This window comes from Scatophagus argus, chromosome 10, assembly GCF_020382885.2.
Source record: "Scatophagus argus isolate fScaArg1 chromosome 10, fScaArg1.pri, whole genome shotgun sequence".
Classification (NCBI taxonomy): Eukaryota; Metazoa; Chordata; class Actinopteri; family Scatophagidae; genus Scatophagus; species Scatophagus argus.
The window spans coordinates 23,044,011-23,061,682 of NC_058502.1; the positions used below are offsets into that span (position 1 = coordinate 23,044,011).

Here is a 17,672-nt window from a genome sequence, read left to right on the forward strand (position 1 = left end):
TCTCTACTCTCAGCAGGAGCTGTGACTTCCTGTTGGTCGTACATTCCATTCTCCTCTCCTAATGACTGTTGCTGAGGGGCCTGGACCATTGGAGCATGTTAGTAAAATGATCAGGTACTTCTGCTAAAATCAATTAGTCTAAGTACTACTGAAAACAGCTTCCAGGGAGTTTAAAAGGCTTACATTAATAAATAAGGGAAGTCTTTATTTTTCTGAAGACATTGATCCCCTGCACTAAGGTCGCTTTCAAAGAAGGTCTGTCTGATGAAAAGAGCAAATAATCCAATAACCAGTCCAACTAAGCTTTCACAACACAGAACAGAAAAAAAACACTGTACACTCTAGAACTGACATTAGAACGCTCTATCAATCATAATTTCACTCAACATCAACGCTGACACTATGGTTACTGCAGGTTTGTAGTACTCAAGTCCACGACTTGGACTCGAGTCCGACTTGAGCCCTAATTTTAAGGACTGGTGACTTGACTCGGACTTGAGTACTGATTTGTCCATTAACTGCATTTGGACTTGTAAATCCTTGTAAATTATAACAACTTGTCATGTTTGTCCTTTGTAATTTATGATGTTTATTGCACGTATGTTTCTCTCTCTCTCTCTTTCATCCCCTCTGTCCTGTCTACCTCTTCTTCCCCTCTTCACCCAGCCGACTATCGGCAGGATGTTTCTCCCTTGTGAGTCGGGCCCTGCTCAAGGTTTCTTCCTGTTAAAAGGGAGTTTTTCCTTGCCACTGTCTGCTTGCTCTGGGTCTCTGTAAAGCATCCTGAGACAATTTTGATTGTATAAGGTGCTATATAAATAAACTGAAATTGAAATAATATATTTGGATTGGACTTGACTCAGTAGTGATCAGTAGTGGACTTGACTTGGACTCGTCTCAGATTTTTCTTTAATGACTTGGAACTGACTCGGACACAAACACCGGGAACTCAAAATTGGACTCAGACTCAAAGTTCGGTGACGCAACTTTGACACTTGGTTACAGTATGTTTCCATTTAACTACCAATGTATGTCTCCACTAACTACATGTGTGCATATGTAATATGTAGGTGCTATGCTGGTTCATACTACATACAAGTTGGTTTAAACTGCAGTAAGAGCCTGTTACTTTCAGGTCTTCATCTTACAACTCACTGTGGTTGTCTCTTCTTTGACCATTTCTTCCCATAATATTTAAAACTAATTACAGTAACACCAAATGTGACAATATCTTGTAGTTCAAAGAAGGTTTGTCAAGATACCAGAAATTTAAACTTCAATACAAAAAAGAAGAAGAAGAAAACAATATAACAACACACCAGTCAGCCACAACATCACCACAAATCGATCGAAAAATATTTTCTATTGCCATCTGTTTCCAACATCCAGAATCACAAGTTTTGCTTGTAATTTTAGTTGTTGCTGGCAATTCTTGGATGTTGTTGAAGGTTAAAAGTAAAAATGAAAAGAGATATACTTTAAAACACTCATCTTTGTTTGTTCATAAGATGACAGAAGATTAACTGAACAAACAGGCTGGGCTTCCAGCCAGTCTCGCTTGCAATGTATCTTCAGCACATTGTGAACAATTCCATCAGTTCATTTTTTCTATCAACTATTCTTTCTGCATTTATAATTTATTTAAGAGACGTCCACTATTACATGTACAGTATACATTCACATCTTGCATTCAAATACAAACGACAAGAAGACAAGTTGACCTAAATTTTGCTCCATGGCCTGACAGCTATAAAGTATATCATTGTTCTAATTCAAGTTGTAAAAAAATGTAACTCGTTTAAATATTTAAAATGTAACATGTTCATAAACTGGTTGTTAAAGATACAGAAACGCAGATAAACAACAGCGGCCTGTTTCAGAGGACAGTGGTGTCTAAGGCTGCGCTGAAAGAGAGAGAGAGAGATACAAAGAGAGGCACCGACTGTTACCTACAATAATTAGAGGAGCCTCATTAAATCTCAACAAACTGAGAGGCACAAACACAAAAAAGATCGACTGTCAAAGAGCCACGTTCATAACGATGATGGCAAAATGAGTTTGAGCATAGAATGTGCCGTTTCTTCTCCCCATCTGAGGTCTCATTCATTCATGTCCAGCGGAGAGAGAAAGGAGAGAGAGAGAGAGAGAGAGAGAGAGAGAGAGAGAGAGAGAGACTAACTCCCATCATACTCCTCTGGTTGACTGCATCCTCTTGGCCACGAGCCCAGACACAAAGTGCAGGGAAACAGTCTGACAACAGCTGCAGCCACTACACACACACACAAACCCCCACACACTGTAAACACACTATAACACACACTTATATGAGTTTTCAGGGATGAATGCTAAAATATTTTTTCGAGGAAGCTGCTAATAGCTTTGAGGTTATATATAATCATTTATACACAATTTTTTTTTTCTCATGGCCTCAAAAACACCCCGTCATGAAACTGTTTGAGCTAGGTTCTCAGTTTTATAATACAATGTTTCCCTATATGCAGCCATAATTCATTGTTCACCTGTTCTACAGTATCCCAATTATTTTTCTCACTACTCCACGGGCCCGCCATTACAATTGCTTAACTCCCAGGCACCCTGGAGCTGACTGCAGTGCACCAACTGTTGTATTGAGTCTCAAACTAGTATTTTTGCTGTGTAATTTTGTTGAGATAAATGAGAACAGTATCTACTTATAAATATGGATTTCCCATGTTTTTGGAGTCTGCTCAAACTTGTAGGCAAATAAGAATAACAATTCTCTGTGAAAGTTAAAATATTAAAAAATAACAGGCTCATTAGGCCAAAAAAATGTTTAAATGTTTGAATATTTTTTTCCTTTTGGCTGAGCGAGAGCATAGAAAACTTCAGGCTCTTGAACAAATGTAGAATAGGAATTTGTGAAAAACGTCCAATCGACATCAGCTGATACTTCACATTAAATCAAACACATTCGGAGAATTCCAGGTATGTATTTCAGTCAGATGTTTTACATAGAACCAAAGCTTTCTCACATCAAGTGGTACTGAAATTAGTGTTAGTGTGAGTGGAAATAAAGGGCAGTGTTCCATTGCCTAATTTTCATCAGACTCCCAAACCAAGTCCTGCGAGTACGTATGTTAAATGCATATTATTTATAAAATAAGGTTTGAGGTACCCAGGCTTTATACATGCTCTGTGATCTTGTCACGTACATGGTAATCACTCCTGAAAATAAAAATTACCTTTAGTCATTCTCTATTAGTGACTTACGGTTAAGACTTAGGCATTATGTAAACATACACACAAGTTCGTTAAAGCAAAAGTCTCTCTGAATATCATGAGCTGCATTTTATGTTTGGGTTCACAGTTGTTTGTTATTCAGTTAAAATTTTTCTTCTGTCACTTCCATTTCATATTCTACTCTTTCTGGATCACCACAGCCAGGCCAGTCTGGGGCCATTTTAAGTTGCTAGTGTTGCCTCTGAAAGCTCTCTACCGATATCACAGATCATGACACACACAAAGAGTAATAGTGGTTTCTGACATATTAAAACAGTGGTGCTCAACCTATGGACACACACACATGTCTACCTGTCATCTTCCTGGCTTCAAGTGTACACTCTCCAGCAGAGTTAGTCCATCGTAGTCTATTTGACCTCGGAAAAGTATAAGACTAATTCAAAAATCAGCTTTTGCTTTAGTAGCCTTCAATTTACAAAGCAAATATTATTCTTCAATAGCATACGGGAATAGTAGCTATGTGCTTTTTAAGTAATTAAGTTATTATTAAGTTATTGATACTCACAAAAACACAACAAAAATAAAAACTTAACCACTGTCAGTAGTAGCCTAATAATTCAGTTATCTTCACTTTGCAGACTGGCCCTAGCTTTCTTCCAGTTATTTGCCATGATGGTAGCTTATACTTCCGCTCAACAGATTTCATGGTGGTAGGAAGAAGAAGAGCAGAGGAAGAAGAACGATTGGCAATTCCAAGCTGAATACTGAACTGATCTTTGAAAGCCACGTCCCGTCTTCAGAATTCCAATTATAACAACCTGTCATGTTTGTCCTTTGTAATTTATGATGTTTATTGCATGAATGTCTCTCTCTCTCTCTCTTTCAACCTCTCTGTCCTGTCTACCTCTTCTTCCCCCCCTTCACCCGGCCGACTATCAGCAGGATGGTTCTCCTTTGTGAGTCGGGTCCTGCTCAAGGTTTCTTCCTGTTAAAAGGGAGTTTTTCCTTGCCAATGTCTGCTTGCTCGGGGGTTCAGGCTCTGGGTCTCTGTAAAGCATCTAAAGACAATTTTGATTGCATAAGGTGGCACTGACTAGAGAGGCATCGACTACATCATCAACACTGTCATGATTAGCGAGCTAGCTGGGTCCTTTGCTGGAGGCAACTCGGCTCAGACGGATCAGTAGTTTGATTCATGTATGCATCCTGACTGATTTTTATACCTTCGAGTCTGCTTCACATTTCCAGATCAAATTATCTAGACAGGGTGTTACTTTTAGTGACACCAGTGTTTAAAAAGACCCAGTGATGTCTGACAGAGAGCATGAGGAGGGCAGAGTGTTTTGGTCACACTCAAAGGAAAAGCTTTTAACACTCTTTGCTGAACAATGGCTTTCCTTCCTGCCCGTCTGTAATGCAAACAACAATAAGAGCAAAACCTCCACTCAGATAGTCCCTGATTACTGAAGACAATTCTCTTAAGCCAGACTAGTCAGAAATAGATCAGCACTCTGTTGACATCCATGTTTACTCTTCATTATCGGTAGTAATCTGCATCTGGATTAACCACTGATTTTAGGCATTTTATGCGCCCAGTTTTCTCTCATACTATCAGTTGTATTCACATTTCAGTTCTGACTCTGTAGCCATGTTCTTTGGGGTGTGGGCATACTTAAAAAGCATATGAATTATTTAACACTGATGACATATTCCCAGCTTAGCAGTGCTTCTCACATTTTAAGGACATGTATCTGACTCGCATTTAACTGCTTATCTGTTCAGATTTCACCCAATTTAGAAGAAGAAGAAGAAGAAGAATCAACTTTATTGGCAGTATATATATTTTTACATACACACACTGAATTCGTCTTCTGCATTTGACCCATCCTTAGTTGAACACACACATGCAACACCCGGCAAATTACATGCAGTGAAACACACACAGGAGCAGTGGGCAGCATCAGGCGCCCGGGGAGCATATTGGGGGGTTAAGTGCCTTGCTCAAGGGCACATCAGCCGGCTAATAGAGGGGGGGAGTATTTTTCGCATTAATCACTCCACCACACCCAAATTTTTCCTGCCCGTCCAGTGGGGGAATCGAACCGGTGACCCTCCGATCACAAGCCGCTTCTCCAACCTCTAGGCCACGGCTGCCCCATGCAGTGTTTATCATGACAGAACTGCTCTACCTACTGTTGAACCAATTGATTGGTAGATGAAGGAAAAAAAATGTCCATGTTACCTCTGCACACTACCTGGTGACTTAAATGAAATAAACATAAAAAGCTATTTGCAGGATATTAAATTATTTTTAACCTAATGCATTTATATTGACATGACATGATAACAGACAGAGAGCCAACCAACATGCACAACTGTATTCACATGATTATAGGTCTAATTTTACAATAATAATAAAAATAATCAGTGTTCCCTGCATCATTTATAGTTGCAGTAGTTTCTGCACTCTAACGTTTCACCGAGGTGAGTTGAAGATAATGTTCGCAGTACAGGTAACAAACAGGCTTTCGACTAGAGAACATTATGTCAGTGATATTTTTACCCTTCAATGTTCTCAGTGGCATTTGCTGGAAATGATGTGCAGCTTTTTTTATGCAGCGACCCCTGCACCAAAGTGTGGCCGAGTTTACAATTGTTTTTGGAAATCATGGACGTCGCGTCCTCCAGGCTGAAGAGGAAAAGGACCGTCCAGCCGGCCCCTATGTTGGTATGAGAATAGGTTAGTGCATAGCTTGCACAGCTTGCACTTGAATTTCCCTCGGGATCAATGAAGTATCTATCTATCTATCTATTGTGGATTAATAAATGTTTACCGTGCCTTATTCTGTTTTATGCTTTGGTATAATTCATAATGTTACAATCATGTAGAACTGGTTGTTTGTCTCAGGACTGCACACTCTGAGGGAGATAGAGGCATCATGCATAGTAGGAGAAGGACACCATATCTCAAGTCACTCTGACCGACAGGAGAAGACACTGATACACCACCCCTCCCCTCTCGCTTGAGTGGAAAGGTGCTGAGACTAACAACCGGTGTTATCTTAAAGTATATAATGATGTACTTCCTTGAGTGCTTTAGATTCCACTTGGCGTTTGGCTGAAACAGATTCAAGATTCAAGATTCAAGATTCAAGAGTCTTTATTGTCATTATGCAAGCATAACGAAATTTTGTGCAGATTCTCAGCTTCAAAACGCACTTATAAATAGGAAAATAAAAAATTGCACACCTTAGAAGAAAATATAAAAATATAAAATACAAAGTACAAAATGCAGATACAGAGTGAGGTAGATAAAACAAAGTGCACTAGTGCCAGACTATGTGTATGAGTGTTTCACTGTAGGGGGGTTATTGCTTTAACAGCTCTGGAGAAGAAGCTGTCCCTGAGTCTGTTGGTGCTGGTTTTAATGTTCCTGTACCGCTTTCCTGATGGAAGCGGTACAAACAGACTTGTACTCTGTGGTGGGATCTCCAAAGATCTTTGTTTCTAAATAAATAACTCTGTTTTAAGGCTATTCAACGACTCTGTTTTAACTCTCTCACATCAACCTACGGTACTCGGGGAAGCAAGGGTGCTTCAACACTATCTATCTATCTATCATCTGTCATCTTTTTCAGGGACATCCCTACTTATTCTAGTGAGACAATGAAGTTACATTCTACACATGTTACAACAGCATGTTGAAGGCAACCACTTCAACTACCATGACCTGGATGACTGAGATCCTACATCAACATACAACAGCATGGCTCCTTAGTGTGCAGGCTCCAGACTGCTATGTCTGTAAATCAGTCTGTCAGTGTTATGTGGACAAGCTTCACAGCAGCAACAGCAAATGGAATGCATCACTTTGTTTTTCTTCTTCTTATTATCATTATTATTATTATTATTATTATTATTATTATTATTATTATTTTACTATACTGCTTTACATATTTGACTTGCCACAGCAACATATGAAAGCAATTACTTTCTCATTGAAGGCTCAGCGTATTGTTTTTGAACTCTTAGTGCTTATGGTGTGCATTCAAGATCAAACTAAGGTTACGTGTGTCAACAGAGTGAAAGAGTTGTCCACAACATCTGGAGGAAGAATATTTAGAAATATATCACAATACACACTTCCTTCCACTGTTCTGAGATTCCAAATGAGAGCTGTTTCCTCCCCCCCCCTCCTTCTTTAAAGCCCCTATCTGATGGCCTGTGAGTAGCACCTCCCCCATCCTGTACCTCCCACTCCTCCACAGATTACACCTCCCTCCTCCTACACATGGCTCATGTGTGAGACATGACACAGAACTTAAAAAAAAAAGTCTTCCTGCTCCCATTTTCCCTCCAAAATTCTCAGCCATGTTGCATGTGTGAGAGAGAGCTATTACTGTTACACACAGATTTGTCAATAACATTTTAAAGAATATGTTTCATCATGAAAAACAGATTATGGGAGCAGCTGTCACTCACACACTGCAGCACCGTGCAGCGCACACACAACAAAAAAGTGGGGTGGTTGTTGATAATGTTCATTGCTACAAGTGCAACAAAAACGGGTGCAATCTGTTATATCTGTCATATTTAGCAAAAAGTGCATCACATACAAGCTGCGAAACGGACAGCTGAATAAAGCGCCACAGGTACAGCGTGCTATATATGCTTGCCTAAATGATATGAACACCCATCTATTTTCTATAACACTGTATCTGTGCAGGGGGGCTGAAGCTGCAACGGGCACGAAGCGGGGTACACCCTGGACTGGTCACCAGTCAACCACTGGACCGACGCACAAAGACAATCACAAACTGGAGCACCCAGAGAAAACTCACACAGACCCAGGGCCCAGACCTGGACTCGACCTGGAACCGTCTCGCTGTGAGGCAACAGCACTAACCACATTAGCACTAACCACAGTCATCACATCACACATCATACTATTTTATTTGTTATATTTTGAGTAAAATCTGTGACGCTCTGTCTAAAGTGCTCTAATCTGAGATCAGATGGTCAGACTGAATTTAATTCACTCATTTCAAGATTTTCAGACTTTTTTGTTGAAGTTGCAGCTACAGTTGACCAACCCACTCTTCCTACTACTAATACAGCTGGTCCAAACCAAAAACAAGTCCACAATCCATTCACAATGGCAGCTGCTGGCAGTTGATTTACATGTAGTACATAATGTGTGAGAATATAAAGCAGTGTTAAGAGTAGTGATAAAACCATCATTCCAATAAGCAGTATTGGTAAGAGTAATGGTATTACTAAAATACTGATACCTCGTCCTGAGTCAAAACAAGACCGTGTAAATACTTACAGACTTCACTGTTCAGGTAAGTGGAAAGGGTGATAAAACACCCAACCCCCTCGACTCCCACCATCAACCAAACTCCTGTCTGACACCCTCCCCCTTCCCCCACACAATTCACAGACACATGTCAACAGCATGCAGAAGCCACTTCATTTACTGAACACAGTTATGCAAATGAAGTACCTGTTGTTTTTCTATCCAACTCAGACTGGAAGCTACAATTCAAAGAGAAAAGGGACTTTTAACTAAGAAAGTCAGAGTTTGACTCACACAATTGGAACTTCATGACAAAAATTCATTGATTCCTCCATAACTGAATGATATACTGATGTACTACGTGTGGAGATAGGAATCGTAAACCGGTTTCAAAGTGTCCACTCCATCAGAATCATACACTTCCAAGTTTATCAGTTCCTTTAATTAATGTTGGCACTTTTTTCTGTTAGCAAAACAATTTCCATTTTTAGGCAGATATTATTGTATTATTGTATATAACACTTTTTAAGCAGGAGTGCCACTGCTTCCCAAATGAGTAAACTACCTGTATAGTATGGAAAGCCATTTCATTCCAAATGAAATAAATAAACATGACTACAAAATAAACCGAATAATTATCATTATTAATATTATTATTTTCAAAATGATGTTTTTCATAACACCACATTTATTTATTTATTTATCTCACAGGACATTTATTTCATGGCAATTTAATTTCACAATGCCACACATCTATTTTTTTCACTTCACTTTAATTTCATAATGCCACATTTATTTATATCAATGTTTACTGTAACCAACATTGACTGTGGCACTGGTGATAAACATCCACATCGTCAATACGCACCCCGTCGGTGGCAAAGTGAAGCCTACAGCAGTATATGCAGGATTCAGTTGCTCTCTTCTCCTGCTAGCTGTGAGTTATGAATTTTTGCTCATCTTGTCTGGGGACTGTTAATCAAGTAACATGAACACGGACATGTTTGTCTATCAGACAACTGCTCTTTTTTTTCCACTTTTGTCCTTTTTTCTGATGAATAAACAGAAATGTGTGGAATTTTATTACACAGCCCACTTCATATTTGATTAAGTGACCTCAGGCCTACTTGGGCCAATCTCTGAATTGTGCTTGGTGACACTCCAAACACACACCAGCCATTTTTTGTGCAGTTAGGCTCAACAACACAAACGCAGCGAGCATATTGCCTGAAACCAGATGATACAAATCAGCTAGTCAAACTTCAGGCATGATGACTTGCAATTTCCCACTTCTAAATTCAGTCCTTGTGCCTTCTCGTCTCGCAGGTTCCCATGGATCGTGGTTGGACCTCCTGCTGCGGTCCTGCTCGAAACTCACTGCGATTACTACTGTTTAGTCATAATCTATTTTAATTCTGTTACTACTCTGTACAGCTGCCACCATTATTACTGTTACTAATATTGTTATCATAATCACCATAGTACCTCCTGTATACTTCATTATCATTATCTACAGTTCCAATATTTCTGGCATTATTATTGCTGCTATGCATCTCTGCTTGTGTGCTCCTTCTCTCACGCCCCCCCCCCTCCCTCTCTCTCCTTGTCTGTCTCTCTCTCTCTCTCTCTCTTTCTCAACCCGACCGGTCAAGGCATCTTGAGCCGGGGTCTGCTCCGAGGTTTCTACCTTCTAAAAGGCAGTTTTTCCTCGCCACTGTCGCCAAGTACTTGCTCAAGGGCGAATGTTGGGTTCTCTGTATCACAGTTTAATTAAAGGGTTAGGTCTAGACCTGCTCTAATTGGAAAGTGTCATGAGATAACTTTTGTTGTGAATTGGCGCTATATAAATAAACTGAATTGAATTGAATAGAATTGAGTAGAAAGGTATCCTGCAACTGTGCTAGATGTTGCTTCCTGGATGTCTTGCGTACAAGCATACTGCTCGAGAAGTCAAAGAGAAAACAGTTTCATACTTCTTCATCTATATCGATGTTCTGTAGAACACTTAGGTGGGCCAAGTACAAAATCTTCAGTGCATGCCAAAATGACTGTCCCCTGCCCGCCCTCCATTTGCACATTAGAAGCCATGAGCCATGAAATAAATGTGGCATTATGAAATCAAGGTCCTGTGAAATAAATAAATGTAGTATTATGAAAAACATAATTTTGAAATAAATAAATAAATAAATGTATTGATTTATTCATTTACTGGATTTTCATTTTGAATGAAATGGGTAGCTATAGTGTAGGCATACTACACAATGAATTAATAGACTCATACCGATGAGCAGAATTTGTTATCAATAAAATGTTACCAATTCCAATCCCTAATCAAGTGGATCCAGAAGAACAGAAACATGAGCGCATGACTGTCATTTATTCCCATGAAACCAGAACCCAAACACCCAACTAGATAGAGAACAATGTTAACCTCCACTCTCTGCCTCAGGATTCAGGTTATCTCAAGGGATGTGTGGGCTTAATCAGCTAATAATCGAAAAATTATTAAACTAATCATTCTTATTCTAATGCACATGTAGGAGCCATTCTATTAATGGTGAGGGATAAATATTCCATCAAAGACGAGAAGCAGAAGTCAAACTGTTCTTTCACAAGACAATGCTAAACAGCCTTTGGCTTTAAGTTTAGGCTTAACTGCTACAGTACACATTTTTAATTACATACTGACATTATTTAAACACAAATGACTTGTATTCATAGCATCTATTAGTAATAATAACAATCTCAGTAGTTGAAGAATTCTAATATCCACAATACCTTTCTGGACAATATTTAACCTTACTGATTAAACTGTGTTTGATCTGTTTTGAAGTGAAGCGTTTTCTTACTGTTAGACTAGTAGACAGGTCAAGTTAAAATTCCCATTTAAATGTTAGGGAAATTAATTGTTCTCAGCAGAACTTTTCAGCAACATTGTCGAACAGTCAGGCATGAAATATTCTTTTTAGTCTGTTTTTCCTCCAAATGACTAACGGCTCTTATCTGACATGAATGATGACAAATAATGAGAACGGTTCAGTGTTCCTTCCACAACATTTGTCGTGTTGAATTTTAATTAATGATACTTCTCTGTATTATTTTGAAATTACAAGATTTAATTGTACAAACAAAAAAAAATTGCAATGTAGAACTGACCCTAGCATTTCAACGTTACATGGTCAATATGTTAGACTGCTGTTAAGCAAGGGTGTTAACCTCTGAGTTACCCTCCTACACACACTCCAAGACTCTGCCTTGATTTCTGAGCTTAAAGTGTCTGGGTCCCAACTCTGTTGTTTAAACAGTGCTGCCTTTGGGTGTGTGTGTATATCAGTTTTTATATGCTTGAGATGCTGCACCAGCACACTTGATACACACTTGATTAGCCAATAATTACTTCTGATGAGGCATGTTCTTTTGTGGTCTGGTAATCAGCTGAGTGAGGTTCCAACTGATGTCAATTTGCCCTGTAAGCTTCCTGCATTGCTCTATATTGCAGTCCCCAGAAGGACCAGAAAACACATCAATAATCTGAGAAGGAAAATGCTTTCTCAGCTAAGAACAACAGCTTCTGCTGAACAGAGTGATGAAATGACACGACATTTGCAAACTAATGACGTTAGGAGCTCTTCCCAGATTGGGATGGCTGTTATCTAAGGCGAAATTTATGCTTAGTCACAGATGCTTGTCTACAAGAAAGTGGCGTAGTTTGCATCTGCCTTCACTGCAGTTTGTCATCTAACCCTGACATGGATGATCATAAATGCACAATGTTATGTCGTTGCAGATTGCATATAACTGATGATATTTTCTTACTTTTCTGCCAGCATCATTTAAGAACATGAAAGAAAGGTGTGCATTTGGAAGTTCCATCCATCCATCCATTTTCTGTACCCGCTTATCCATCTGGAGCCTATCCCAGCTGACAGCCAAACATACTCATACCTAGGGGCCATGTAGAGCAGCCAATTAACCTAATGTGCAGGTTTTTGGAACTGGAAGGAAGGAGAAAGCCGGAGTAGCCAGAGAAAACCCAAACAGGCGCAGAGAGAACATGCAAACTATGCACAGAAGGATTCAGACCAGAATTGGAACCTGGAACCCCCCTTCTGTGAGGCAGCGGTGCACCACGTGCTGCTCAGATTTGGAAGTTGTACAACAATAAGCACTGAGCAACTCTCCTTTGCATTACTCAAATGACTTATTCTGCACATCACTGAATTTTATGGCCCGCAGTACTTTATTCAGCTGTAAAACTTTGTCTGATAAAGAAAAATGTGAAATGATGCGCATTTCCATCCTCTACCGTTATTATTAGGAGTTGGTGAGCTAAACAGTTGCTAGCGCTAACTCGCAAGTGCTTGCTCAAGGAAGACTGTTAGATCTCTGTGTATTAAGAACTATATTCAAGAACATGGTCTAGATCAGCTCTATTTGGAAAGTGTCATCAGATAGCTGTTGTTGTGATTTGGTGTTACACACATAAATTCAACCGAAAAGTAAAATTTACGACATGGCAGAAGGTTGAACTGTGTCAGGATGATTCTTAACCTTGGCCTTCCATAAACAACTGTGTTTCCGCATCCTAAAAAAGATGGGTGAAGAACAGACAACATGAGGGAGGACCAAAACGATGTTGTCATCCTTAGATTAGCCTTGCAGTCCTCCACTGGTGTGACTAACATTTTCATTTGGGTGCACCAGCACATAACTTAAGTGAATTATCAGTATTAAGCACTACATTTTTGTCAGTTTCCATACACATTGGTAATTTCTTCACACATTACATAAATGACTGTAGAAAGGAATAGAGATACAGGTAAAGGCTTTCCTTCATTTACATCACAGCACACTCAAGAAATCAGAATAACCTCAACTGTTTGAAAAATAAAGAGCCTACATTTGAAGTGCCTGAAAAGCTCAAATCTAATTCAGATAACTCTCATTCTGGTCATTTTCATCTGGTCATGGGTCACTCCTTCTGCATCTCCTTCTACCAAGGGGTCTGCAATCTACTTCACAGGCAAACAGTAGCTAGACATCAAGATGTTCAATGTCCTCTCACTTCTGTTTCCAAACTTTACATAAGCTCACTGACTAGAAGACTGGTGCTACATGATCAAGCAAATATGGTGATGTAGCATGGAAGTGCCTATTGCATGAATTACTTCATGTGTCTCTTCTTTGGATGATGTATTGTTGATAATACAATGTGAGCTACAACTAGCAACATGGCAGATGAGGAGTTTGTGTCCAAAAAAGAACCCTCTTTGTTGCAATATTGTGTTTTAATGGTGAAAATTGTTTGGCTGTTTCATGTCCCTGTGTACAGTTTGTTTCAAAGTCAGTTTATTTAGATTGTGTTTAAAAAGATTTTGATATTTTTTGGCCAGATTCCCCATCCCTACATCCATGTAGGTCGAGTGTACTGATGGGGTATGTTCTTACAGAAGACCACAGCATTCAGAGCAGGGATCTGCACCGGGAGGCCATTATTGATACAGAAGTCAGAGGTTTAGCTTTAAACAACACAAAGCAAACAGTTCTCAGCTTTAGGAGCTGAAGTCACGGAAAGTTTGCTTTGTAGCTCTCATCCCTGCACAGCTACATCAGGATACAGTCTCTGTGGCACTCAGTCAGTTGCCAAGCACCCAAAAGGTTAGTCCCAGTATCTCTCGAGAGTAAACAACTTCTAACCAAACAAGTTCCATTGATTTTTTGATTTCCTTGTTTTAGACGGTAGAAGCTACTGAAATTAGCAGTATATTTTAGAGTGATTCGCTGAGCAGGATTTTAAATTTCAGGCTACGGCGATGGCGCACGGTGCTCACTACCGCCCTCACCAGTGGACTATGACGTAAAATCACAAGGAGAATATAAAAATTGGAAACACCTTAAAAATGAAATTCTGTGATGTATTAAATGTATGCCGAATTGTACAGCAGAATTATTTGCAAAGTCTATTGCATAATGATTATGAATTACTGTATGTTTGTGCTCTGCAACAAGCGAGTAACCGTTAAAATAAGAAAAATTCCAATGGAATTCGTCTATATACTCATTACTGTGCGATATGTGTCTATAGCAGAAGAAGGTGATACTGGGGTAAACTTATTTTATCATCGAGCACACAAAAACATATCAACTTAGCAGCAGCAGACGGTTTTAAGAGTGATCCGAAACGCCCCTCAGTGCACTACCGTAACCAGACACCAGCAGCGCCGTCTGGGCCGGTGATGAACACTGCGTTACCTGAGGACATGGTGCAGACTTTTTGCTGCATTGACTCTCAACTCCAGTGGGACGGACCATGTGACCAAACTGCACCGTTATGGAGGACCAAAGTGGGCCGTTTCTTTTCTCCAGCCAACTGTGAACAACCTGACACACTGAGCTCAGCCTCGCAGTCGGAAAACACAAGCCAGAGTGATAAAGTTTTAATATGGCCACGTTCGGCTGGAGAGTGCTGCTCTTCCCTGGCTAACAGGCGAGGTCCTGTAGCCCTACACTGCGGCTGTCCTTGGAAAGCCAAGGCAGTGTTTCATGGCTCTTCCACTGTCGCTGCACTGCAGCTGAGGTGTTGAAAATATAATTTTTAGGGTGACTGAAAGTGTTATGCAATAATATCTTGCGTTAACTACCTTTACGTTGACCACCAACCTCAGAAATTTCATTCGAGTGCGCAGAACGTCCCACATACGACCATACCGAAGCACAAACTGTGTACGTGCGTGCGCATTGATTTCCACGAGACGACCATTGCCTAAAACAACTGTTTACAGATTAGGAAATGATGAGCCTACCCGTTATTATCTTCTCTGTCGCCGGTTCTTTCTCGGACATCATATCCCGTAGTTTAACCTCCCCCCGAGCCTTCTCTCCGAGACAGCTACACCAAGCAATTTTCCTGGTTTACTGAGAACACCGGGCCAAAAAAGAAAAAAAATATGAGCTATCAGAAGAAACAGACCCCACGCTGCTAATTCGGTGTTCCGCTCAACTCCACTTAGCGTTGCCGCTTCCTGTTGTATGGAAAAAGCACACGGAAAAGGTTTGGACTTTCGATGTCTTGGAAGTTGGAGGGCAGTGAACCTCAGTGGAGAGGATGTTAGACTCCAGATTGCTGGTGCTGCTCTACCCGCCCCTCCCAATCCCAGTCGCTGCTGTCCTGGCCAAGAATGCTGCTGCAGCTCTGCTCAGGACAGCTGAAAGCGATGCTCTGCTCTACACCAGCTAGACGCTAGTCAGTCCAGAGTTCATGTGGATTTAAGGAGCAGACTTTATCAGAACATCTCCAGACGGTCATTTTGAAAGTAGATATAAAGGAAAATAAAAGTCACAGCAGAGAATGTGCTTTCATTTTACACTATGACAAGATATGTTTTCAGTCCTTATGATTATTCTGTTTCTATTGACCTCATTCACATGATTAATCCAGGCAGCATATTTTTTGTGTGCCCCATTTGCAATGAATGTGGTCCTGGGCTTAAAAACGGCAAAAGGTATATGCCTGACAATGTGGGTAAAGTTGTTGTGAGTTGGAATTGGTTGTACTGTGCTTTGGACCAAATATAAGTAGTCCAACATTAAAGTTTGCTTGTTCACTTATCCATATTAAGTTTTTTATATATAATCTGCAAGACATATCATGAGTGAAATAAGCATTCGATGCCATGGCTAAGCACTTCCTCTGTGGAACAGCAGTGTACCAATAGCAGTCTCAGAAACAGATTCAGATAGCCACAGCCGGGAACCAATCCGGTCAACTGGTAGGGAGGGGCTACACTGAAATAAGGGGTATCAGAGGAGAAGCCAGGTATAAATATCTCTCTGCACTTTGCAAGCTAAGTTTCACTTGGCAGAGACGTGTTGTTTTTGGTTGCAAAGTTGCAAAAGGAGAAATGGTGAATCTTTGTGTATTCGAGGATATGAGAATCTGGCAGCCAAACTTCCAGAGAAAACACAGTAGCCATTCTCCAGAGCACTCTTTTGCAACAGTGTTTATATGGTAGCCCAACACTGTTCCAATTGTTATCCCGGAGTATCACACAGAACAAGCCAACTCGCACCTGTGAATTTGTTTTTCCCTTACTGTATCTCACTGGTTGGGAAGGCGAGTTTGAGAGATACCAGCTAGCCTGGGCTCTGAAGCCAGTTTCCTTGAGAGGGGTTGGACTGTTCTCTTTTCTGAAGTTGCCATGGGCAAGAGGCGGAGGCTAGGAGTGACCATCTCAGGACAGCTGAAGGCGACCAGTGCTGGGCAAGTAAATTAAACCTGTTTTTCAACAGATTTAATTCCAACCCCACCCCCTCTGCCACCCTTGCTCTCCCCTCTTCACACATCTCCGGGCCAGCAGACACTACCACCATCACCCGACCATCACCATCTTCACCTTCACCTCCCACCACCCCCCTATATTCACACCACTTCACACCAGCCCCCTCCACCACCATCAGCCCCCCATCCCCTATGGCCCCCCCCCCTTCCCCTCCTCACCCTCACCCCTCTCCTTAACATGACCTGGTGAGGAGAGAACTGAGGCAGTGATGATTTCTGTCTTCTGTCTTCTGTCCAGAGGCAGAAGACCAGGAAGGCTCCAGGACCCGATGGAGTGTCCCCCTCCTGCCTGAGAATCCTGCTCGACCCCCTGCAGTTTGCCTACCGGGCAAACGGGTCGGTGGATGACGCAGCCAACATGGGACTGCACTTCATCCTCCATCACCTCGACACCCCAGGGATGTACACCAGGATCCTGTTCGTAGAATTCAGCTCTGCGTTCAACACCATCATTCCAGAAATCCTCCACCAGAAGCTCTCACAGCGCACGCTGCTGGCCTCCACCTATCCTGACTGTTGTTTGTGCTTATGCACCAAATGACAGTTCAGGATACCCACCCTACAGGAGTCCCCTACTGGGGATTCCATTGTTCTAATGATGGTGATGCTCATTCTCATCCCGAGTCCCTCAGGGCATCCTATGGGGGGTTTCTCCAGGAATTTGGGGTGGGTGGTCTGTTGTTACGGACTTTTCTCAGGCAGAAAAGGGTGGATTGCCCACTCCAGGTCGAAGGAGCGGTGTTACCCCAAGTGGAGCAGTTTAAATATCTTGGGGTCTTGTTCACAAGTGAGGGTAAAATGGAGCAGGAGATAGAC

General features: G+C 41.0%; 1 protein-coding gene across 5 annotated transcripts in view; it reads right to left on the reverse strand.

Moving 5' to 3' along the window:
- hspa12a (heat shock protein 12A) overlaps window positions 1–16,289 on the reverse strand; it is a 51,685-nt gene extending 35,396 nt beyond the window's left edge. For 2 of the 5 annotated variants that reach the window (XM_046402010.1, XM_046402008.1), the window contains exon 1: window positions 15,322–16,283. In XM_046402010.1, the coding sequence (XP_046257966.1) occupies window positions 15,322–15,364 (43 nt within the window). In that variant the 5' untranslated portion in view covers window positions 15,365–16,283. Of the gene's footprint in view, window positions 1–15,321 lie in introns of all 5 variants that reach the window. The other 3 variants (XM_046402007.1, XM_046402009.1, XM_046402006.1) reach the window with 3 other exon arrangements.
- Between the last annotated feature and the right edge of the window lie 1,383 nt (window positions 16,290–17,672).